This window comes from Glycine max, chromosome 13 (assembly GCF_000004515.6).
Source record: "Glycine max cultivar Williams 82 chromosome 13, Glycine_max_v4.0, whole genome shotgun sequence".
NCBI classification, from domain to species: Eukaryota; Viridiplantae; Streptophyta; class Magnoliopsida; order Fabales; family Fabaceae; genus Glycine; species Glycine max.
This window is the reverse complement of record NC_038249.2, coordinates 40,697,575-40,722,510: the sequence shown is the minus strand read 5'-3', so window position 1 is coordinate 40,722,510 and position 24,936 is coordinate 40,697,575. Positions and strand designations below refer to the sequence as shown.

Below are 24,936 nucleotides of genomic sequence, written 5' to 3'. Positions count from 1 at the left end.
ACTGTGTTGTATATATTAAGCTATACACGTAAAATATGGCAGGGGAAACAGGACACGCGTCTGATGAATAATATACAATAGTATAAACAATATCTGTACCGAAAACGAAAATGCTACAAGATGCTTTACCTTTTTGATTGGTTAATATATATAATAGTGATGAGTTTTCTCTGGGTCTATTTTTCTTTTAAAACTGAACTTCCGTGATTGAATTTATGAATCTCCCTTGGATTGTTGGTGTTTTCATGGCTTCACTCATTGAACCTACAATTAATTGTTATCCTCCAGTGTGAAACCCACGTTTGAATTTATTTATTTGGAAATCTCTGAGTTGTTTTAAACACCTAAAACCACATATGCACATACAGAGGAAGATGGAATTCCTTTTTTAATTGAAATAAGTTTTAATTGATCATATCATATCCCTAGCTAGTTTAGACAAATTTAGATTTTTTTTTCTCAATGTGACTTACGCTTTAATACAAACTTAGTATTTTAGTATGTACATATATTGTATCATTACCAAAAAAGTATGTACATTGTATATAATAAATGTTTGTTTTTTTTATAAATAAATATCTTTACATAAATAGAATGTAATTATTATGTTAATAAAAAGTTTAAAATTTCAAGGAGACAAAAAAAGTGAAAAAAAATGTTTATAATAAAAAGTATTACTTTAGTTAATAACAAGTAAAATTTATGAATAGCATTTTTTATGATTTGTAGGCATTAAGCAATTACTCAACCAATAGCTTTAGATCTCACGCAACCCATAATTAATTAACATACATTTTACTATATGTTTATATTGTGGATTAATAATTGCCATAGTAAATTCTCTGTCAAAAAATAATTGCCATAGTAATTATGAGTTTGATCTCTTTTTTTTTTTTTTTTGACGCAGAGTTTGATCTCATTGGAAACTTGAAAGGTGTGACATCATGTTGAGTATCTGTAATATATTGATTATAGTTATTTTATAATTATGTGTATAAAAAAAACTCTATTAAGACATTTAAATTCCATTTTAATAGTTCATATGCTTCTAAATGAGAGTTGTAGTCTTCGGCTGTTAATTAAATATATTCTTATATGTGGCCAGTCTTTGTTTTTCTTTGTTTAATTATAAAAAAAATCATTAAAAGAGTTTTATGAAAAAAATTGAGAAAGTTAAAAGGAAAATGTTATTATTGTGTATGACTGCATGAGTGTTCACGTCACTTAGTAAATATGCGAATAAATAAGTGATATTATAAGTATTAAATTTTAGCTATGAAAATTCAATTCTTATGATTTTTATTGAATTTTCATACCACTATAATCACCTGGCTTAATGTAAATGGCGGAACGGGGAACAATAATGAATTCATGCTATAATTACGACAATGACTAAGCTCATCAAGTTTTGTGGCTTAGGTGTTATCATATAATTATTCTTATATGGGGGTGGGGGGGTTATTATTTAAACTTTCTTAATCATAAAATGATGAGTGAAGCTCTCATTTATAAGGAAAGGAAGTCACGTTATTTAATAAATTTTAAACATGGTATATCAAGAGGTGGATATAGTGAATATAAATTTCATGAGGTAGGTCTGGGAATATACTGTATATTGCCATATTGGTATGGTAGCATAATATGTTTTGCTGGAGAAAACATGGTTCTAGTTTTATCTGTCAAGCCTAGGTTATTTATATTTATGTTGACATATATGTAAATACAAAATAACCTTTGGGTTGACTTTCTTTAGTAAGGGTTCGGGTAAGCCTTGTACCTATGATATACTAATTGTTTTCTTTGCTGTTAATTTTTTAATAAGTTTTAATTTATAACAAAAAATATTAAAGAATACATTGTTATATATATTTTTTATTTGGAAAGATATGAGAGAACGCATTTTTATTGATCACATTTTGTGGGTTTTTAAAACTAAAATTTCAGCCTTTCTATCGGCATACTTTTCCTTCTAAAACAATAAGGAAGATAGCAGAATATATAATAAGAAAAACTAATATTCATCAATTTCTTTACAGTTTTTTTTTCTTTTTTTACGTTCTTTACAGTTGTTAGAACATGCATGGTTGAGTGTTTTTTCCTTCTTTTTTTAACATTACAAAAAGAACCTCAGCTACTCATGAAATTAACGAATAATTAATTACTCCCTGTGTGAATTACTTTTGTTATACATCGATCGTTCATTTATGCATTTGAAATAACTAATTAGAGTGCAAAATTAACAGTGCAGAAAGTGGGTAAGGATACATTAATTTGAGAAAATTCAAACCCACAACTACCTCTTTGTACTGGTCAAGTGCAGAGCCGAAAGACATCCATGATCCATAATCCATAATCCATGATCCATCTATCTTTCCATGTGGCAATCATCAAAGTTTACAAATGTAGTTTAATTAGTTTTCAACCCTTCGAACATTATTTTGCTAATGCCATGTAATTGGTCCCTATGCAGGGGCATTCACTGTCTTGTAATATTCTGAGTGAAGATCACTTCTTGTGCCTTCTTCACTCTATCTTAATAAAATTGAAATTTGTTGGCTGTGCAAAAAAAAAAAAAAAAAAACCCTTCAAGTAACCTTCAAGATAGATATTGTGCATTTGTGCGCATGAGCTAGCTAAAGCAATTCCTTCCCTCATGTATATTTTTATTTCTTGACTTCATTAACAAGTAATTTACAAAAACAATAGATTTAATGTTTTGAAAATATAAAAATCTTCAATATTCTTTTAAGTCAATAAATTAAATCAGAGGATTTATTAAAAAAATATTATATAAGAATTTTAAATTATTCTTCACACTTACATAATAGTAGTGTATGACTTGCTAACCATTATGCGCACTATTTTCTTCTAAGACTAATTTTCTTATGTCAAACACCTTAAACTTGTAAGTTCAAGTAGTTTTAGTTTTCTGTGTGTGCGTGTGGGAAAGGATAAAATGTAAAACTAAGTTATCGGCTTATATTGCCAACTTAATGACGCAATGTCAATTTTTTTTTTTACAAGCAATGATGCAATGTCAAGAAAACATATATATTGAGTATATTAAGATTGATATATATCTTCCAGTCAAAAGAAAGAAAGAGTTATATCCAGAGAGAGAGAGAGAAAGAAAATGAAGTTACTAAAGGGGAAAAAAAACTCTTCATTGCATTACTCTTTTCAATAACCCTAGATATATAAAATTTATTAATCCAAATGTCAAATTAAAAGTTTTCAGTGAATAGATCATATCTACGACTTTTTATAATTTTTTAAAATTATTTGATACTTCAATGAATAAATTTAATTTGTATAATATATTTTCTAAAATATATGTGAATGTAAGCAAGGGTTTGTTTGTTTTAAAGTTAGAAAAAATTAAGCTCATAATTTTCTAACAAGTAAAAATACATCTAAATTAATTTTAATTATAATTTGTATTAAAATAAAATTATAAAGTATTTAAAAAATATAAAACAATTTGCAGCAAATATAGGCGGGCTCCTTAACTTACTTGATTGACATTTGACAACTACTACTTAGATGCCACGTGCATATTGTGCCTATTTCGTTTTTAAACTCCAATTATATGATTATGACCAAATAAAAATTAGAAGTCGTAGAGTATAATCCGTTTTTCATTTTTTTGACATTTTTTTTTTCTGAAAAAAATAAAATGAAATTGACCTTCTCCTTGCTAACTGGAAAGTCGCATACGAAAAGGAATACAAACGCACTTCAACTGATCTCAAGTATATATATTCATATCTTGAAATTTGCATGTGTAAATATCCATCCAAAAAATATTTTATAATGAACATCACGGTTGATTGCATGCTGAAAATCAAGGATTTTTTTAATAGTTAAGTCATAGGTGGAACACGTGCGTGGCTGCCGCGTAGCATCTGCGCGTAATTGCAATTAGTTAACGAGTGACGACCACACCTTTTTCCTTTTTCTTTTTTTTGAGTCAACCACACTTTTTTCCTATGAATATTGAGTAGGTTTGTTTAAAATAAAAAACAAAAAAGTATTTTTTATATAATATTTTTAAATATATATATATATATATATAACTTATTTCTTAAAATAAGTATAAAAATTATTATTTTTAATTAAAAACAATTTAGACAAACACACTTAAACATAAAAAAATTACTTATTTTATTAAAATAAATACTTATTTCAATAAATAAAGTTAAACAAATTTTATCTGTTATTATATTAAATTTGGATATATAATCTTGTGTTAACATAATTTTATATCGGGTTCCTCTTAATCCATACTAGTCAAAATATAACTTGGAGGAGGACCGAGACCGTGGCCAAGGTGTAAAAGAGATGGGAAATGGATACAATATATCTTGTGGGATTTCCAGGAGTTGTTCTGTTAAGTGTTAACCATGAAGTGAAGACCAAGCAATAGTGATGGTGAGAATTGATCTGGAAGAGGAAAAATAAATTTTTAAAATCCTGCCTATGTTATTCATTGCTCATTTAATAGCTTGTTGATATTCAATAGAAGTAGTCTTTGATTTTTTTGCTTTTTTGTAGAGATCATTTTCAGAGGATTAAACATTTTTCCACACCTTTCGAGATTCCAAGAAGGAATTACTGGTTGCGGACTGTGTTAAAATTTTCTAAATGCAATACTAACATTAAGCAGCAAAGGTTACAAAACAATACTCCCCCTCCCTCCTTTTTTTATGTGGCTCTGGATATGTAGTTGTTGGTAGTTGTGGGTGTTCAAATCTCATGATGGAAATGTGGTAAAAGAAAATTGAAAACCTGAAGTTGAAAATGGAGAAGGAAACAAAAATTTACTGCTACTATTGTCTACTGATGTTGCTGATGTCGTGGATTGGTTTTGGAGTTTATGCAATGAGTAAAATGTAGTAGTGGATTTAGTGTAAATTCATTTGCCAATTCGAATCTAAGGCTGAATGATGGATCCGGGTGTGCCCCTTGCTATGCCTACTATGTCTGTGAGGAAGTTGGGCTTCTACATCTTGATTACCGGAATTCACTATCTTCGCACACCAATGGTGCCTCCACAATAATGTTCTGATGAGAAAGAGATTTAGAGCAACCCCGATACTCTTGCTTCCAAAGAGTGTGGTGTGAAGAAAATGGTCAGTTTCCATGGTTGTTGCAGCCAAAGAAAAAAACACTTGTATTTTGTCATAATTTTTAGTCATTCACACCTTTATCCTATTAATGGCCTTAATATTACGTGGGTTAAAGGATTAAGTTTTGAACTTTCTAAAAAAAACAAAAAAATAAGATAAAGAATCAAATAGCTCATTTCACCTTCTAAAATCAACTTATGATGTCTCTGCGTTTTTAAAAAGAAAAATATTTTAACTTTCCAAATTTGTAAAATAAGCAAAACATTAGTATTTTGTTATTAAAATTTCATATTGGGACATGCAACATCTGCGTTACATATGGACAGAAATCTCATGATGCCATGTATATTTTTTTTTTAACGGATATGGATGGAGCATGGATGGAAGGATGTAAACCAAAAAGACGCAACTATGCAAGGACTAAACACAATTTTTTTTTACAATAATTAAAAATAAAAAACATAAAATTACACAACTAAAAAAATATTTAAGTAAAAAATTAAATGATATTACGTACCGTTACATTCCATCGTCGCAAGTAAACTTTAAATTATCCATAGTTTACACTAATTTATATGGAATCCCAATTAATTAACATTGAAGATTTGAGAATTGAATTACTAGTACAGTATTTGTACATATCAAATACTTGTATAGAACCACTTGATATTTAAATGCTAATAGAAGAATGAATTATTATTAATATATATTACTAAATACTACTAAAACAGTGTCAAACCACTTATTACTTGTGTCTATCTTTACTTTTCTTTGTTTTTCTTTATATCATTTATCACTTTTCTCTATTTTTCTTTCTTTCTATATCCATAGTCCATAATACACCCCAGAAATTAGTGTACATTAACCATTTTCCTAAAACAATTTAAATTCCGTTAGTTATACTGTAATATCTATATTCTGATTCTGCCTAGTTTTTATATCAATGCCCATATTTTGTAGGTACCAATCCATTACGGCTTCTACATATATGCACTAAAAGCCAAGTGAATAATCTAAAATCAATCAAGTGACAAACCGTAACCATTTTACCTTTTCTACTATGGCAAAGTAAAGTCATTTTCAAGCCTTTGGTACGAAGACATGTCCTCCTCAGTCTTCAGGCATCCAAAGGAATTGGTATCAAATCCCTTCACCCTTTCCCAAAACCTTATATCTCCCCTACACATTAATTGTAATAACTGCTTTCGAAAAAGAAAAAGAAAAAAACTGTTGTAGAAGCGGGTTCTCTATACTATAGTAATTGATTGACAAGGATTGCTAAGACTACGACTTGTGCATCCCGTTTGCTAATTCTACCGTGCTGTTACTTCGCGGGAAATGGGACCATCTTGCACTAACACCTACAACGACTTTATTTCAAGGATTCAAGGACGTAAAAAGATTGTAGATTGTAATAATAATTCAAGGATTTCACTGCATAGAAAGAGTACAATGGCATAAGCTAATATTGATGATTGATTAGTTTTTTTATGGTCAATATAGGAATCAAAACAAAAACTAGATTCAAGGTATGCAACTAATATACAACAGCTAGGTGCCAAAGATGGTAGGTGGATCGGAATAAATATAAATATATTGAACAAAAACTTTCTAGTCCCGATTGAGCAGGTATAATGTGTATATTTATATATATACATAACCACGAAGATTTGTCAAATGCCGCCTTAAAAGCAAGGAAGAAAACCTCCATGTGGAGATTTTGAATGAATCAAAACTAAATACATGCTAATCTAATAAATTATAACACAAATAAACCCCTCCCTCCGGATTTTCAATTTACACAAATTATCTCTGTAACATGACCAACTAACTATACTACTCATGATTGAGCGCCCATGATGTGAATCCAGACTTAGAATGCTATCTTGGCGGTTGATAACATCCAATAAACTGAAAATGTTCATTCAGCCAATAAAACTCTTTTTTGTCATTCACAGACCAACCCACTTCACCCATCTGAAAATCTTACCAACTCTCAAGGGCAACTCATAGTCATTAGCAACAGCAGGCTCCCTTCTAGCAACCTCAGGTTCCGACCAAACGTAAACCCCACGTTCCTGCTTGCTGCCAGGCACAGTATTATCCAAGATAACAGCAACAAGAAAAGCTACCACCATGTGTAGTGAAAAGATTGTGTTCAGGAAATAGTTTAACTGCAAAAGGAAACAGGTTTACAAGTGTTGTTTAGAAAAGCCTGACATGTAAACCAACAGTATTATATTTTCTCTTTAAAATGGAAGTAGCCAGCATTCAAGTGCTATAAATTAAAAAGGAAACCACGTTATGAGGTTATGATGACTCCCCAATACTCGTATATTTATTATTAGCGCTAGTACACTGCATCATGAAGTTATTATGTCATATATATATAGTAGTTATTGAGAAGCACTATGCAGCACTTACAATTTAGCAACCATGAAATAACATGCAGGATTCTATCACAGAAGATGCTGCTTACACAAGCGTAAGTATTCATGAAAACTAGGTAAACAATTGATCTTAAAAACTAACACATCCAAGCAACTACCCATGCCACATTGAATATAAAGGTAGTTTCTATTCATTTACAAAATAATGGAGATAAATATGCCATGACCTGCTTTTCATAGCCACACCACACTAACACACGAAAGTGGGTTTTTTTTTTTCTTTTTTTTTTCGAAATTTCTGTTTTAAGTCATATAGTAATGAACAAATTTCAATCACACAAAATGATGCCATCAAAATCCAGCACAATAGTAAAAGGCATACCCCTCCATATTTGCTGCGGAAAGGCCCATGAGAAGCTACAATGTAGGGTTGGAAATAACTTGGAACCGACAAGTTGGAATTTGGAGAGATGCCATATTGTTGAAAGTAGGCAGGTATGGAAAGAGAGAAAAACAATGATAACCCAATTATGATGATGTTGCGAGAGCTTCCGGCCTCACTATAACGTAGATTAGACAAGCCCAATGCTGCAAGCATTGCCCACATAAAGCATAGGAGACCAGCAACCATTACTTCGGGAATTGAAGCAATGAACCCTCCAACCTTACCTGTCCAGTACAAGTAAAATTAAACATGTTTTTATTTGCATGAAAAATTCTACAGTTGAGTACAAATTGCAATAGAGACATGAGAAAGACTCTAAAAACCAAACATTCCCCACAAAAATATGCTTCTAAAACCTGATGAGTACAAAGTGATGTAACCATTACAGTTCAGCATTTCAAATCACTATGGACAATAATTAAAACTAAGGATTCACTTGGATGCCACAAACAAGTTTGATGAAAAGAATTGGTCTACCGACTCCAATTCTTCAGAAAGGCCTGGTGCTAGAGATTATGTCATATTTGCTAATTGTTCTATACTTCCAAAAGGGAAAAAAACAGGATATATTACACTGAATGGTTTTTCGTCTAAATAGTCTCATAATAAATGTACTTCTGTCCAGTGGCTATTCATCACAAGATAGACTGATAAAGGTAGATGCAAGAAAAGAAAGACACTAGACACTTACCCACGAGAGACAACACAATCAGAAAGCATGCACCCAATTGAATTGCTCTGCGGCTTCCCATTTTAGTGACAGCAATTGTATGAACATTTTCGGTTAAGGTAGTAGAACCTGTTCCAGTTCCCCAGAGACCAGCCAAGACACTAGAAAGACCTTCCAAACCAATTCCTCGACTAAGAACTCCGGGAGTTGGAGGTCTGGATGCTACCAATAATGAAGATGCATGATACGAACCAACCTACAAAGTTTAAAACAAAATGAATATCAACAACACTGATTATATAATCCTGTGTAAAGAAAAAAAATCATGAAAATATGATTTCAATTTTGATATATTATATGGTTAATCTCAGATAAATGCTGTTTTCTCACTTGTCTAGACAATATCTTCAAAAAATAAAATCACAACGGATTTTTGTAGTGTTGAAATTTTACTTTAGAGATTACACAATCTGCCATCAATGCTTTGATTTCCTAACTAAGGTAGAACCCATACTGCATTACCATTACAGATGTTATTTACTTACAAATTACAACGGAAGCAGAAAATAGGAAAAAAAAATTACGAATGTCATCAGGTGAAAACAACAAAACAAGACGACAACCGTTATTTCTAACTTTGGATCTGATAGACTATATATGCCTATACCTCCAGTCTCTTAAGTTTTTACCATTTTTACCTTTCAATGTCAAAGGTTGCAATCAAAATATTCAAGTTTCTTACTTCAGCATACAAGTCAAGACATCATATATTAAGCATATTTAGTTTTGTTAGGTACAAATCATTATTTCGCTTAGAGTTTGTATCATGCAAGAAAGAGAACAGCTTTTCACATATAATATTTGCTAGCACATTAAAAAGATGGCAAGAAACCAAATAGATGGTCAGATTTTCCGACTGAATACAATGAAGTTAAATTTTCAACATATTCAGAGTGAAGATAAACAAATAAAAAGAAACAGTCCAGGGAACAGTTTTTTTTTTAAAAAAAAAGACAAGAAGCTAACCGAATCCACAGATGAGATCAAGGAAACCACGCACATCACAAGAGCCATTTTCCAGTGAAAGACAGGAGTACCCCATTGTAATGGATAAGGAAATCTAAACCACGGGGATGATTTCAATGCATTAGAAGTATCAACTCGACAATACTTCATCCTTGAGACATGCTTTCTGCAGTGCTCAGAAACCATATTTGAGGCAGGTATATTTATGTCACACCCTTTGTAGTTGTAGGCTCCAGCTTCAGTCAGCAAGAAAGCAACTGCCCATGTAATTGCCAGACCCAAAGGAACCTGGCAGTTAGGAGAAGAAAAAAAAATCACTAAACAGAAAATCAATTATGTTCAATTCTGAAGAGTAACTCAGAAGAATATTGTAACATTTAACTTACTGCATATATTAGAAATATGCGGTGTCCAAGAACAGATATTTTACGAAGATACTGCAGAAAGCAAGAAAGAAAAGATTAAGCATGTCAGTACAGTGCAATGATCCATCCATAAACAGTGGGAACTTGAATTCAACAAACTTACAAGAGAAAAAACAATAACCACTAAGATCTGCACTGCACCAATCTCCAGACATGTACCAACTAGCGGAAAACCATAACTGTAAAATGAAAGTCCTACTGCAGCAATAGTTGGGGATACAACCACAGGATTGATCAACCTGAAAATTCAGATACGACACGCAATATTTTTATTTCAGACATCTCAAACACTATGCTATATATAGTCATTTAATCAAGAGGAAAGGTAAAGTTGGTAGGTCAGGGGTATTGAAAGGTTAATACCACCATATCCACAAGAAAAAGTACCCAGTGAAGTTAAAAAAATATGATCTCAACCCACCGCATGCCACTGTTAAAGACACTCATTACAGCAGGCTAAAGCAAGAGTTGACACTTGCCAAAATAGGGGGAAAATACAGCTTATTTCATTGCAAAAATTTATTCTAACCTATGACACGTATGCATTCTGAATACTTGAGTGAGAGGATGGAGGTCTACTAACTGTGTTAGGAAGAAACTTTTAGGTGTGTGGAGTGGACTCCAAACCTTCCACAAATAGCCAGTTTCATATGTAATTAATTTTGCACAATTTTTCAATATAACCCATATAAATCCTCAGTCTAAGCAATGATTCATCAACAGTTTTTACTATTATTACATAGTGGAAGAAATAGAAAAAAAATTAATGCCCACTGCACACAAATTAGAATGAATGGAAGCATCAGAACTGGCTATGCAATGTCTAAAAATAAACCAAGAGGAATTATAGACATAACAAGTGGGAAGGAACCATGAGAAATGATGTGCAAAAATTATATCGAACACGCTATGTTTAACCATTTAAAACAGCACATTTTCATGTATGAATAAGCTCAGGTTCTTAAAATTGAATTCCTAGAGGGTAACATAAAGCTATTCATACATACATTAATCCAACCAATGATTGTGGGTATTAATTACTAGAGAACAACTTTAATTAATAGTGAAAGAGAAACACCATTTCCTTTCAAAAAGTCAAATTAAAATAAACAACACCAACATATGCAATATTTTAAAGTACTAGCGTTTATGCAATATTAAATTTCCCTATTGTTCCTATTCTCATTATTCTTCTTCCCAGCATTGTCTCCTACAAATATTCTACCAGTATCTCTCAAACTATAGCAGTTAGCACTACATTATAAATTGCCTCAATCAATGCACAAGAATAAATGCTGCGTTATTGTGATGAAACAGTGAAATGTGTACTAAAAAACAAGACAAATAAACGGGTATAAAAAATCCCACAATCATACCTTACTAACAGTGACATAAGTCCAGAATATCCAAGAAAAGTTTGAAAAGCCGATCCAATAATTATAGCCCCTTGCAGCTCCTTCATTATATGTTTGAATTTCTGAAAATTGATACAAAAAAAAAAAATCATCATCAGTCTTAGTATCAATTACCCCATCAAAAACCTCACCATATAGATAATACAAAAGCCAATGACATATTACAAATAACTAACAACAGAAACATCATCCGAAACAAAAAGAAATGAGAAGAAAAACACACATTTCCATTTAATCCTTGAAATTCGGGGGAGTTGATGATGGCCAACACCGGAGCCAGATAAACAAAAGAAGGCCCTTGTATCAAGGGCAACCTCGACCCAAAACTTGTATGCAACAGTGTAGTCACTCCAGATACAAAGAGCACAGTCGAAATCACCGAACAAGTATCCTCCTACACCCACACACACATCAGATAAGAATAACCACTTAATAAATTCACCAAAATAAATAAATAAAAATTCAGTTAGGTCCTGTTTGTATAAACTTTTTAAATACTTATAAGAGAAGAAAATAAGAAAGTATTTTCTCATAACTTAAAAAATCAACTTATACACTTAACTTTGGTAGAAGTTCTCTCATCTAACTTCTCCAAAAGCTGAGATGCATATGTTAATTTAACCTAAGGTAAAAAACAATATTCATTCATTTTACATTCTTATTTTCTTCTCCTTTAAGTGCTTATGGAGAAGTTTATTAATCCAAACATAGTCACTCACATGAGAGCCTCCCATTGCCGGAACTATAACGAGCGGAATGAGAATCAACGAACCCAATATCGATAAGTAATGTTGAATACCGTACACACCAATGGGAACTAAACCATCCATACAAAAAAAATAAAAAATTAGCTCATAAATTAAACTTTACATCAAAATTTTCAACTTCAAAGAAAGCATATATCTTTATTCATATTCTCACCTAAACCAGGTGAATCTCTGAGCTCATACTTCATATGCGAATGCCTCGACACGAAATCGTCGTCGTCCTGCGGCGGCGCGTCCACAACTTCCTCGTGCCTCGCCGTCCTCCGCGGAGGCGGCGGCGGTGGAGGCTCCGCAGTGGCTTGGCCATTGGTACTAGGAACGGAGCTCTTGGGGAGTCCGTCGGGGTCCCTTCGCTTCTTCACGAGCTGATCCTTGGAAGGTGGAAGCGGCGGAACCTTGTTCTGGTGGGCCACACCATTCGCCGGATCCCTGGCCCGACCCGCTTCGAGATCCACGTTTGTGTCGGGCTCCCTGGGCTTGGGCTGCAGGCTTATCTGGCCCGAGTCGCTGGCATTGGCCTCGCCGGAGAACTTGGGCTTGAAGCCCGTTTTCTTGGCCCATGAAGCAGGCGGCATTGCCTTGACGACCGGCGCCGGCGCCGGCGGCCACGGTCCCGGACGGGGTCTCGTTTTGGGATCGGAATTGGACATCGCTAGTGACACATAATGCTTGAACTTGGAAGTTGTAGTGTAGATCTGATGAGTGTAGCACCAAAGCGAAGGTTTAGGGTTTTTATATTATTCTCCGGAGAGAGAGGAAACTCCGGCATGTAAGAGAGAGAAAGAGTGAAGAAAAACGTGCAGTGAAGTGAGAAGAGAAACAGAGAAAAACACAAATGGTAAGAAACTGAAGTGAAGAAGCTACTAAACTAAACTAAAACCGCGTCATTAAATTTATTATTTTATTTACTTTGGTAATAGTAGTTTTGTTTTGTTGCTCCTTTTCTTTCTGATTTTGTCTTTGTTTCTTTCCATCGCTTCTCTTCTTCTCTCCCGAAATAACCGGTGCCTGCTGACGTCACTCGCGTTTGGTTTGGTTTGTGCTTTGAAAAAATTCAATGGCAACAAAACAAAACACAAAGATCTTCTAATGCCTACTTCGCCGGAGTGACATAATGGGGAAAAAATGTGGATGGATTAATTTAGTTTTTTTTTTATTTAATGTGTCTTTTCTTCTTTTTTCTTCAATGAATTTTTCCGACCATTTATTTTGTTTTGAAATTCTCATAAATGATGTACGTATCAAGTACTGGTATTTATCAAGCTTCAAATGTCCTAATTAAATTCCCTTATCTTTATTTATAATAATGTTATATCGAATTTTGTCCCCTTTTTTAGAGTCATCAAATAACACAACATTTTTGTTGGTAGAAATTTACAAAGATATTTTGATTAAAAGTGAATCGATTATTCTAAATAAGGAAAAGATAATAATTCATTTGAAAGAATCATTAGTAATAAGCATGTTTTAACTCAAACGGTTATTGAATAACAAATATTTAATTAATTAAAGTATTTTATAGTATTTAATTTTACTATTTCTTTATTCAAACATGCATTCTATTTTATTCAGATAAATAGATATTCAGTACGAGTCCAAATACTTGTTATAACTTGTTCTTCGAGTTACATTTTTAACTTCTAGCAATTACAATAGTAGTTATAAAGAGGAAAACATCTAAAGTTGTACATTGTATATATATTTTGATTATTTTACGTTGAGAAGAAGACAAAAAAAAACTATGCATATGCGGCTCTTGTTGTAACATATGTTGTTAGGCACGGATATTAGATGACTGGTCTCTTTCCCACGTCAATATTTTCATTCTGACATATGCAGCTCAACAATTGAATTGCCTACTAATTCAGCTAATATTGTATATATTTGACAGTGTTAAGAAAGAAAGATGTGTATTTTAAAAAGTAATCAAACACAAAATTTTAAAAAAAAAATTAAAGTAATTAAAAATTTTAAAATTTAAAATTTTCTGAGAATTAAATTCCCTCAACTAAGTACACTGAGAGAATATGCCGAAATGAAAAGATAGCTTAGACTACTTCATGTATTCAATGGAAACTTCACGATAATGTTTGAAAGTGCGGCCTAGTTTTCTGCTCGATAAAGCCAACACAAGACAAAAAGTTTTATTTAAAGCTTTGAACAACATGAGCATGGGAAAATGGCTGAACTTTGGATGCCTTGAAAACGATACTACATCATGTTGATATTACGGGTGTTTAATTTATGTAATGTTCTTTTTGCTTTTCAGTCTCATAATAATAGCTTTAAGCCATGCACATTTTGACCGTTAATATTAGAAGTGTGTTCGGTTTTTAGTGTTTTTCGCTTTCGGAGACACATTGCCACTTTCACTGGTCATTGGCGGTTAAAGGGGTTGAACCATTTTCCAAACATATTCTATTTGGTATATCACTTTGTAAAGCTTAATAGGTAAAAGAGTATTAAGATAACTATTTTAAAAAAAAATAATTTAGGAAAATATATTTTTAATTTTTAAAGTAAATTAAACTAAACTCGTACGATCTATTTCTCTGTTTTTCAAGAGTGAAGAAGAAAACCCTACGTCAATGAAAATAAATAGACGTTGAATTGATTGCTTTATTTTCATGAGAGTAAATGAAGAGGTAGGATAAAGTCTCATGGTGGATAAATTGGAGAAATGACTCATATATCAAAAACATATTTAGTGAGAACTTATTATACTAAAAAGTTAAACTATTTAATTTAAGTTTAATGTTGACCGTTTATATTAATTATATATAATTAAAATTAATCGCTTTAACTTTCTTTCACATAGAAAATAATGATAAATTTTTATCGAAGGCTTGAGTGTACATAATGTGAATATTTTTATCTTAACACAATTTATTCTATATCCAATGATCAATAAGAATTCAAATCCTGAACTACTTGATTTAAGAACACAAGCTCTTATTACTTGTATCAATGGTAGGTGATCTTAAAATATAATTTAGGATATATATATATATATATATATATATATATATATATATATATATATATATATATATATATATATATAATTTTATTTGCTAATTCAACATCTAATTTTATAAAGTATATTTAATTCAATAAATAAGTTTAATAATTTTACACTAAAGATTAATTTTTCAATTTTAGCCAATTTTGTAGCTTTCAAATAACTTATTGATTTATTTTGTCAAGTCTAACCTCACTTTTAGTTTAACAATTAATTTATCATTAGTCTATCCATTACTATAGTTAAAGTGTTAAACACATTTCTAATCAGCTACAAAACTAAAGGATGATAATTTATTATGGACTTCTAATTGAATTTTAATTTATCGTCATTTAGCTTTCAAATAACTTTTAATTATTCTATCCATTAGTATAGTTACACACACTTTAATATATGATAAAAAAAAACGCTTTAATATTTTTTATGTTTAAATGTTGAACTGTTCTTTTCATTTTTTACATGATAACTGTTCTCGAATACATACACATGTTTGTTTCTTAACGTTTAATGGGGTTTAAATTAAGTAATGTCGTGGGGTCCAAAATTATAGGGGGTAGTTTAATTTCTTCATTGAATGGATGAGGACTGAGGTGGCTTCAAAGTTCAAACAAAATGCCAGCTCGGAAAAAGACTCATAGCCAATTCCACCAGCTTTCATGCAAACTAGTCTTTAAATATCTTCCAACAAGAAACGCCCTAGGCAACGTGCATGATAAACAAGTGCTATTGAGTGGGCCATTTAACAACAAATTGAAGAAGAAGCTCAATGAAAATATTAATTTAATGAAGACTTAGTAACGAAGAATGTCATTAAATTGATCTAAACATGCATGGTACATGCCTTCCTTCAAGTAACTCAGTACTAACTCCAATATTCCACATGAAATTTCACAACTCAGGAAAAGAAAGGCTAGTGGAACGAGTGAGTAAAATGGGGGTTCAGCTTTAGTTTGTTTCCAGTCAAATCAAAAAGCTTCAGTTGGCCTGTAACATGCCAGCTTCCCTACACATGTTCATAAGTAACGTAAGGAACTGATGGAACAAAAGATTCCAAAATTGCGTAAGCCATCGCGCAGTCATTGGGGATCAGAATTTGTTTCGTCAGATCATTGGGGAATCCAATGCCTTGTTCATCTATAAGAGAGTGGAAGAACTAATTTTAGATTTTTAGATTATTTTTTGGGAGTAACATGTCAAATGGGATATAAATTTTTGTCATTTTTATTTTAATCATAAAATTTAATTTTACTTAAAAAATTATAATATAAAATATTTTTTCTCACTTACATTAAAAATATTTTTTTAAAAAAGAAGAGTTTTTGAAAGTTTTTTTTTTATTTTAAATTCAACCTCCAACATTAAAAACTCTTAACAAAAAATAATGATAAATATTATGAATAAAAGTTTTTAAGCTCAGAAATAACTCCATTAAACTTGTTTTAATTGCAAGGATATCATGATGGAAAGGACCAGTGAGTTGTAACCTTCCAAAGAAAGTCATAATAAGAGTGTTGAATAGTTAAGAAAGAAAAAAAAATCACAAATTTAATCTTTTTATTAATAAAACTAATATTTTAAGGCTAATATTTATTGATAAAGGAAAAAAAAATACAAAGTCTCCAAAGATATATAAATATATGTATGTGAATACATAATAGATCCGAATCCTATACAGTTGTAGCATTATTAGAGCCTTTTCGATTCTGTAATTTAAGTTATTGATTTTGGATTTTTTTATCTCCTACTATTTATTAAGTGCCTTACTTAATTTTACATCATATTTTAGTTACTCAGATATATTTTATTTTAATGCTGAAATTTTAAGTAACAGTTAAGCAATTCACACTTTTATACCTTTTTCTTGTATATAATTTTGTTTTAAATTAAAATACTAATTCAATTATTTAATTGATGTGTATAAACATATTAAATATTAACATATATAGGATATTTGTTTTGAATAATTTTTACCATAATAAGTTAAAACAGTAAGAAACACATGGCATTTAATTAAAACCAATGGCGTAACACTAGATAGATATGTTGAGAAATGCATAAGTAGGAGTATTACATAACATTACACATTAAAAATTAATTTCATTATTCTTATATTTAAAACGTTCTCAAATAGTCCACAAAATTTGCTTAAAATTGGTGGTGGTTTTGTTGATTACAAAAATATGTTCTCCTTTACAGTTATGTTGCAACGGTTAAGTTTGTTACACATGTGTATCATTTGTCTTCAATAATTATATAATAATTATATTGTGCAACACTGTTAGCATGCATGTATTATAACATTCTTCATTATATTTTTCAAGTTAAGTCTAAAATAATTTATATTAGTTGATAATATAAAAAACCTTCAAAGAGTTTATTGAAATTAAATTAGATTTCTAAAAGGGAAAACTTTATCACTTATAATAATCTTATATATTCAACTTGAGTCTAGTAGAAGATATTCGTGGTCTTCTCTTATTAAAAAAAATAGCGACTTAATTCATGAATTTTCTTTTTAGTAACTTTAGTTATAGGAAATTGAGGTTGTATGAAAAACAAATACATATGAATACCAACAAATTCTATAAAAAAAATTACAAATTTTGACTCTCAATTGAGATACTAATTTTTTTTTTTTTGGTAACGAGATACTAATTTGTAATCATATGTGAAAAAAATGAGTTATTTGAATGCGTTAATTATGGTTCCATTCATTATAAATATTTAATAATTTAATAACATAAAATTTACTTCAATAACTTTTATATAATAACAAATAATTACTTGTTTTAAAGTAATTGTTAATATAAAAGACTTTACATATTGATGGTAGATAAATAGTAAGCTCATAAGAATCTCCTAAATGAGTGTGAGAATTTGTGTAGAGGACATGTGAAATTGAATAATCATTTAAAATTATAAACTTAAAACTAAAGTATCCAAAGTATTGCCATATAGTATATTTGTAATTCTGCAAATGGTGGCCAGAATTGTGACAAGTAGGACATTTACAAAATGAAGTAGGTGATGGTGGTGGTTATGATGAGGTATAATTATTAAAAAGGAAAATACAAAATGCTAGCTGGAGTGGCATGGTGCGAAGAAAGTAAAGGCTAAAATTTGGGAGTGTTGGAAGAGCGTGCTTGTTAGGATATAATGCCCAAACGCCAACTAGCCGTTTGAGGATGAAAGCGACTGCTCTAACAATGACCCAACCCAGAACCCATCCTTACTCTCTTCATCTTCTTACTTGGTTTTGGAAAGGAAATCGTGATTGCTTGCAACATACGCATTTCTTTTATATGTATCCCACAGAAAATTTAATTTCTTATTTAAAAAATAACTAGTATTTTTACAAATTTAAATTATGTTATGTTTTTTTTACTAATCATGATATTAATACTTTCGTGAGAAAAAAATTAAATTCTTGTATCGGTAAAAAAGTGTATAAATCCGTGAGATTCATCCGACATTAAGACTTGGTTATATTTTTATTAATATTTACATTTTTAAATGTATCTATTTTAATTGTACCTATTAAAAAAATAAAGTTTCAATACTATTGGTTTTTTATGATTTTTTCAATGTTAATATTATAGTGATATTTGTATATTTAATATACACACATATATATATATATATAATTCCTTTAAAAAAAATGTCATAGTATTATAACTCTTAATTTAGTTTTTATAAATATGATTTGATATGGTATCCCTAGGAATACATTACTATACTTGCCACTTTAACTAAAAGATGAATAAAAAAAATGAAAATCAAGGATTTTTAAAGAGGTTCTCTTTTTACACAAGCCAACTATACTCGATCAATGTTATAAACATAATAGGCCTTCACCATGCCCTTCATCATTTCCAAATCGTGCATTCATTCAATATTCAAAGATTCATGCAAAGATCACTACTTGATGCTAGTGGTCCTCTCACAGTTTAAGATTCACACAACTTACCAGGTTACAACAATTGGTTACACCTTCATTATTTTTCTGTCATGCAAGCTAACATTTTCACTCACGCCCCTAACTTTCATGCCTTTTCTCTTCTACATAAAACAGACTTATTCAAGGTATATGATTTCACAGTGCAAGTCACTCATATCATGCAATCAATCTAGGTCAAACCAAATATCAAAACAAACACCATTACTGAATAAAATCATGAAATGCAAGAGTCAACCACTATTCAACTTCAAAAGCAGTAAAATACTAAGTAAATAAATAACTAAATTAAAAATTGTTTGAAAAATAAAATAATTAAATGAAGTCATGTCAAGCTTCAATCATCTTGAGCTGAAGTGGGCCATGGGTCCCAAGTCTCCTGCACCGTAGTGACATTTGCTACATAATCATCGTCAATGTCCGCCTTTGTTGTGCCTGAAGCCTCCTCAGGAGCTTCCATTGGTGTGTCTGCAACATCCGCTTCTGCCTCTACCTCTGGGGTATCCTTAGCCTCCCTAGCCTCTAGAGTGTCTTCAGCGACCTGTGTCCGTGGCTCCTGGGCCGCAGGAGCCTCACCTCCCCCCCCCAAAAGGAAGGCTGGACTCCAGACCAAGCTACCTGTGCGAAGAAGTCCTTCGTGCTCATGATCGGCCGCTACTAAGATAGATTCTACATACTCTGCATCACCAGGAAAATGTTGTGATGAATGCTCTGTAGCATGGGCACGATAACGTCACTGCTAGGTATAGAGGGGTCGGCTGAAGCTGAAATAGGTGTTGAAGGTGGAGGGACTGGAGCTGGTGCTGGAACTATAGCGTCTGAAGGAGCTCGGGCCATGGCCTTACGGGACCCAGGGAATGTGATGGAAGGATCCTCTGGATTCTAGAAGTTCTTCCTGATGTATGCCAAATTAATGGTCAGGTTGAGGGACTCAAAAGTCAGAGAGTTAGACACAACTCTTCTAGCTATGCATAATTCTGTGATAAGGGCATGAAAGCCCAACCTAAAGGAGTTGGACTGGGCCATCTGAGATATCTGGCTTGAAATGATTGAGCTCAGGTCCATGCCCATCTTCATGTCAAGGCCGTACACCAACCTCGCTCTGTCCACATTAAGGTCAAAGGTATGAGAAGTAGGAGCGAGGTTGGAGTATGAAATGACACTCCAGGTTTAGGCAAGAGTGGTCAGGCCCTTCCTCAGAAGCTTCCAAGGCGCCCCCTTAGCATTTAGAGCAAATCCCCGCCCTGGTAGACATAGTTTGGCAGAATCAGGAGTATGTTGAGTACCTCTCCCCAGGCTCGAGTACAACCGATGTCTCCAGGAAGGTGTTCCGTGTGGTGGCATCAAATTTGATCATCTTCCCCCATACCTTGCATTTCTTGGGGGAGCGATCCTCTAGGTCATAGAGGTTTGAGTAGAACTCCTTGACCATGGCTAAGTCGATGCGATTCTCCATCTGCCTTGTCAAGTTCTTATGCCACTGGCGTCTCTCTAATTCCTGAAGGAATTCATCATAGTGTGAGTATGCCAGCTCTATATTTTGCTTTAGGAGAATGTTCCTGCGATGGAAATTCGTCTCATATCTCTCCCATGCGATCTCAGAGACAAAACGAGATGTATCATATGGCTCCTAAGGCCTGGAAGAGGAAGCACGTCTCTTTTTAGAAGCCATTTGCACCAAGGCACAGAAAATGATTAAAGTTAGTTAGGAGTTTTATTGAAAACTAACCTAAGAAAATAAGTGGTAAGATAGGTGGGCGCTAAGCGAGATGAGCTCGCTTAGCACGCCTTACAAAAATAACAACAAGTGGCTTAGTGCGTAGGACGCGCTTAGCATACTAACAAAAAAACAACAATAATGGCTTAGCGAGATCATCATGCTTAGCCAAAAGATAACAGTGGCTAAGGAAGGGTGACTCGCTAAGCCTTATTCACAAACAGAGAGGGAATTGTGCTTAGCGCGTAAGGCGCGCTTAGCGTGACCAACTAACTAGTGGACGCTTAGCGAGACTCACTACAAATGACATTGGTGGCTTAGCGAGGCAGACTCGCTAAGCCTTATTCCATGACAAAGAGTTATTTGCGCTTAGCACATGAACAAACAATCAAAAATCTAAATTGCTTTAGGTTTAGCGAGACAGGCTCGCTTAGCCTAATTTTATTCCAGAGGCGAAATTGGGCTTAAGCCACTGGTGGAATGCAAAAAGTCTCTAAGTTTCAGATCAATCTAAGTGTGCTCACTAAGCACGGATGGCCAGCTTAGCGAGTTCATACTATATTATTAATATGAAGTATCACCGATTTTGTTGACTAACAATCTTTAGTGAATTTTTTTCCTCAATCATATTCTCAAACTCGATATCTTATTTAAAGAAATTGAATTTAGTATTACTTGGTCTACTCATTTACTTGATTGGAGTGGTTGTAGCCTCATAAGAATAAAATTATAATTTTCATTAAAAATAGTATATAAATATTTGTACTATTGCTGCTAAATTTTAACTTAATCTCAATAAATTTATTACAAAGCTTGACAATAAAGTCACTATTTGTACAATATTTTTTATTCATAATTATTGATAAAAACTACAATTTTTTGAATCTTACTAATAAGTAATTTCAAGACACCAATAAAAAATTAATAAATAAAAATTTATATTGAGATCAAGAAGAACCATGCTAAGTCTTTTTTTTTTTTTTTTTAATTTTTGATATCTTAACCAATGTCTTAATATTACCGGTTAGTATTTTTGATAAAAAAATTAAACTTAAATTATATACACTTTTCAGATTTATTTATTTTTTCTTTTGAAATGAATTAAAAGTTTTTTTTATGTTGTTTTAGTTTTTTTAAATGAAAGAAATTGGTTTTAGTGTGAAACAAATTGTGGTAAATTTTCAATTTATAATAAAGTATTGTGCATATATTTTTGTAATGTTATTTTATCTTTGTTTGTTTGAATCAAGAAAGGAAAATTTAAATTCAAAATAGAAATATAATCTCTCAAAATCATTCTTATCTCTATTTTTTATTTAACCAAATAAAATAATTTCTATAATTACATTTTTTTTCTTTTTCCCTTTTTCATTTCTCCTTAATCAAACAAATCATTAGAAAACAATTACAAATAGAAATTTTTCTATTGAAAATAAAAATAAATGTAATAATTAATTTTTAAATAAAACCAGTGATAACTAGTGTCTTGAGTGCATTAGATAATAAATTAAAAATGAAAAATTTTCATTAAAAAATGTTATAAAGTGCTACTTATACTTAAAATAAATAACTTTTTTATATCTATTCAAAATTTACAAATATTTAAATCAATAAAAAATATCATACCAAAATATAATTTTAAGTTTGATATATTAAAATTAATAGTACTCAAATTATCGAAAAACTAAAACAATGCTTTACTAAATCGGGCATCCACGGTAAAGAACATGGAGTATTTACTTTGGGCCTTGTTATTGGGTCGGGAATGCCCGTTCTCGGTTGGGTTATTAAGTGAGACTTGTTGAATTTATTCGGGTTAACCCGCAATAAACCCTTTAAGAATAATAAAAACAAAATAAAGGGTTTTAGAATTAGGGCTTTTTTCAGTTTTCCTCTTCTGAATCCACCGCCACCGCAGCGTGGACGGAATCAGAGTGCAGCCATAGCAGCAGCAGCAGCAGTTATGTAAGTGCAAAGCCACACGTTCCAATTGCGTCGATATTATATTTAGGATTAATATTTACAACAAACAATGTTATATCGATTTTCTTAGATGGTTTAATCATTGTATTCTATGTTTTAACATTTTCGAATGTTATATTTGCGATTGGATTGATGCTAAGTAGGATAATAGGAGTAAACAGTAGGATAATAGCAGTAGAAGCTTCACGAAGATGCACCCTTTATTGTTGTCAATTTTCAGTGCTTTTTTAAGGTTCTTTTAAACAATATTTTTTTTTTGGCAGTTAAAGGAATTGGTTCTATTCGAAGCTAATTGTTCACTTATTAATAGTTGCTATTGCATATGATAGGGATTTAATACATGTTGATTCTGTTGTATTCTTCGAATCCTTAGGTTATTTAACTGATGAGATTTCTGCTTGCGGTGGTTTAATTTGTTGATATAAGTAGGACCTAACAATATGTATCTCAATTTATCATCTGGGGGTTTTCTTCAATGATGTTGTATGCGTACCTTATTATTGTTTTCTGTTTTGGACCTTTTTTCTTTTCGTTTCTAGTGAAGTGCTGCTCTAGTTTGAGGCACAATGAGATTGGAGAAATGCTGGTTTTGCTCTTCAACCGTATACCCCGGACATGGAATCCAGTTTGTTCGTAATGATGCAAAGGTAAAAATGGTTTCACTCCTTCCTAACTCCTTGGAATAATCTTCACTTCATCCTAAAGAATTTCTTCATTTATGAAAGATTGAAATATTTAAAAAGATAGTCATACTTTTCCCTGGTTCTTTTCTGTAAATTCTACCTCAGAATTAGTAGTTGTGTAATTGATTGTTCTTGTTGGATCAGATGAGATTAACTGTTTTAAAGTGGTGGCTCAGATTCCTCATGATTCTTTGTTTTTTGTTTTCCAGATTTTTCGGTTTTGTAGATCAAAATGCCACAAGAACTTTAAAATGAAGAGAAATCCTCGTAAGGTAAAGTGGACCAAGGCATATCGTCGAGTGCATGGAAAGGATATGACTCAGGTAATGACTTGGATATTCGATACCTGGTTAATTTAATTTCCTTGACTTGAGAAACTTCACAGCTGTTATATTTTTGTTTTAGGACTCAACCTTTGAGTTTGAGAGAAAACGAAACAGGCCTGAAAGATATGACAGGAATCTTGCGGAGAATGTCCTGAAGGCCATTCCTAAGATTGATAAAATCAGAGTCACCAGGGAGGAGAGACACCATAAGAACAGGTCCTCTTTGACTCAACTTGTATATAATTATGTACATTGGAAATGGTTACTTGGTATTTTCTTTTGGCCTTTTGCTGACATTTTTGAAAAAAATTCAATAGGATGAAAGGAAAAAAGGAAAAGCTGCTGAAGGAGGCAGTGAAGGAGTTGGAGCAGGGCATCAGTTTGGTCAAAGCTCCTTCTGTGCTTCAACAGGATCCATCTCTCACATTACCAAAGATCAAAGTCAAGGTTTCCCAACAGCAATCAGAGGAGAATCATGCCATGGAAGAGTAATTCTAACAATGCTGCACTTAATTTTTGCCGTTTTAATATTTGTTGCTAAATTAGTTGCCTGTAAGGTCCAGTTTACCAGTTTCCTTGTGATCATTAATGTGAATGATGTGTTCTTCAAACATTCGATGTATTTGTCTCTTAAAACTATGGTTCTCTGAGATAGTCAACTATTATAAAGGAAATCGGAAAGTTGTTGCTATAGCCTAGATAAAATCTTCTTGGTCTGGAATTGGTGGGCTTGCTGGGTGACGAAGGAGTCATCATTGAAGTAATAGCTGTTTGTTACTATCTTAGGTGGCGCATGATTTGAGGGAGCGTTTTCTATTTTCATTTTCTAATTTTCAAGATTTAGAAAATGTTTGTTTTGACTTTATTTTTCTGTTTTCAAAAAATAATTTTTTAAACTATTTTTAATAAAAGTTTCTGAAATATTTACTGTTTATTCTGAATTTTTATACGACATGAACTTATTCTATACTGAAAAAATTAGC

General features: G+C 31.9%; 2 protein-coding genes across 2 annotated transcripts; one reads left to right on the top strand and one right to left on the bottom strand.

Annotated features, from left to right (window-relative positions):
• Nucleotides 1-6,701: 6,701 nt before the first annotated feature.
• LOC100780211 (nucleobase-ascorbate transporter 12) lies at nt 6,702-13,155 on the bottom strand. The gene is made up of 10 exons (XM_003551023.4): nt 12,422-13,155; nt 12,220-12,317; nt 11,724-11,894; nt 11,462-11,562; nt 10,189-10,324; nt 10,047-10,097; nt 9,661-9,948; nt 8,656-8,890; nt 7,902-8,188; nt 6,702-7,303 (listed from the first exon to the last, which is right to left on the bottom strand). The coding sequence occupies exons 1-10, from the start codon at nt 12,915-12,917 to the stop codon at nt 7,082-7,084; spliced, it is 2,085 nt and encodes a 694-aa protein (XP_003551071.1). The 5' UTR covers nt 12,918-13,155; the 3' UTR covers nt 6,702-7,081.
• Nucleotides 13,156-22,742: 9,587 nt separating this feature from the next.
• On the top strand, nt 22,743-24,651 carry LOC100778077 (probable ribosome biogenesis protein RLP24). The gene is made up of 5 exons (XM_003551021.5): nt 22,743-22,926; nt 23,484-23,591; nt 23,837-23,950; nt 24,033-24,169; nt 24,271-24,651. Exons 2-5 carry the CDS (start codon nt 23,511-23,513, stop codon nt 24,443-24,445), a joined length of 507 nt encoding a protein of 168 aa, XP_003551069.1. The 5' UTR covers nt 22,743-22,926; nt 23,484-23,510; the 3' UTR covers nt 24,446-24,651.
• Nucleotides 24,652-24,936: the final 285 nt, after the last annotated feature.

Excerpts from the sequence above, each read along its gene's own strand:
- LOC100778077 (XM_003551021.5), top strand. The coding sequence starts at position 23,511 with ATGAGATTGGAGAAATGCTGGTTTTGCTCTTCAACCGTATACCCCGGA. Across the intron at positions 23,951-24,032 it reads ATGGAAAGGATATGACTCAG|GACTCAACCTTTGAGTTTGA; the intron begins GTAATGACTTGG and ends TTTTTGTTTTAG. Across the intron at positions 24,170-24,270 it reads GAGAGACACCATAAGAACAG|GATGAAAGGAAAAAAGGAAA; the intron begins GTCCTCTTTGAC and ends AAAATTCAATAG.
- LOC100780211 (XM_003551023.4), bottom strand. The coding sequence starts at position 12,917 with ATGTCCAATTCCGATCCCAAAACGAGACCCCGTCCGGGACCGTGGCCG. Across the intron at positions 8,189-8,655 it reads GATTGTGTTGTCTCTCGTGG|GTAAGGTTGGAGGGTTCATT; the intron begins GTAAGTGTCTAG and ends TGTACTGGACAG. Across the intron at positions 7,304-7,901 it reads TCCGCAGCAAATATGGAGGG|TTAAACTATTTCCTGAACAC; the intron begins GTATGCCTTTTA and ends TTCCTTTTGCAG.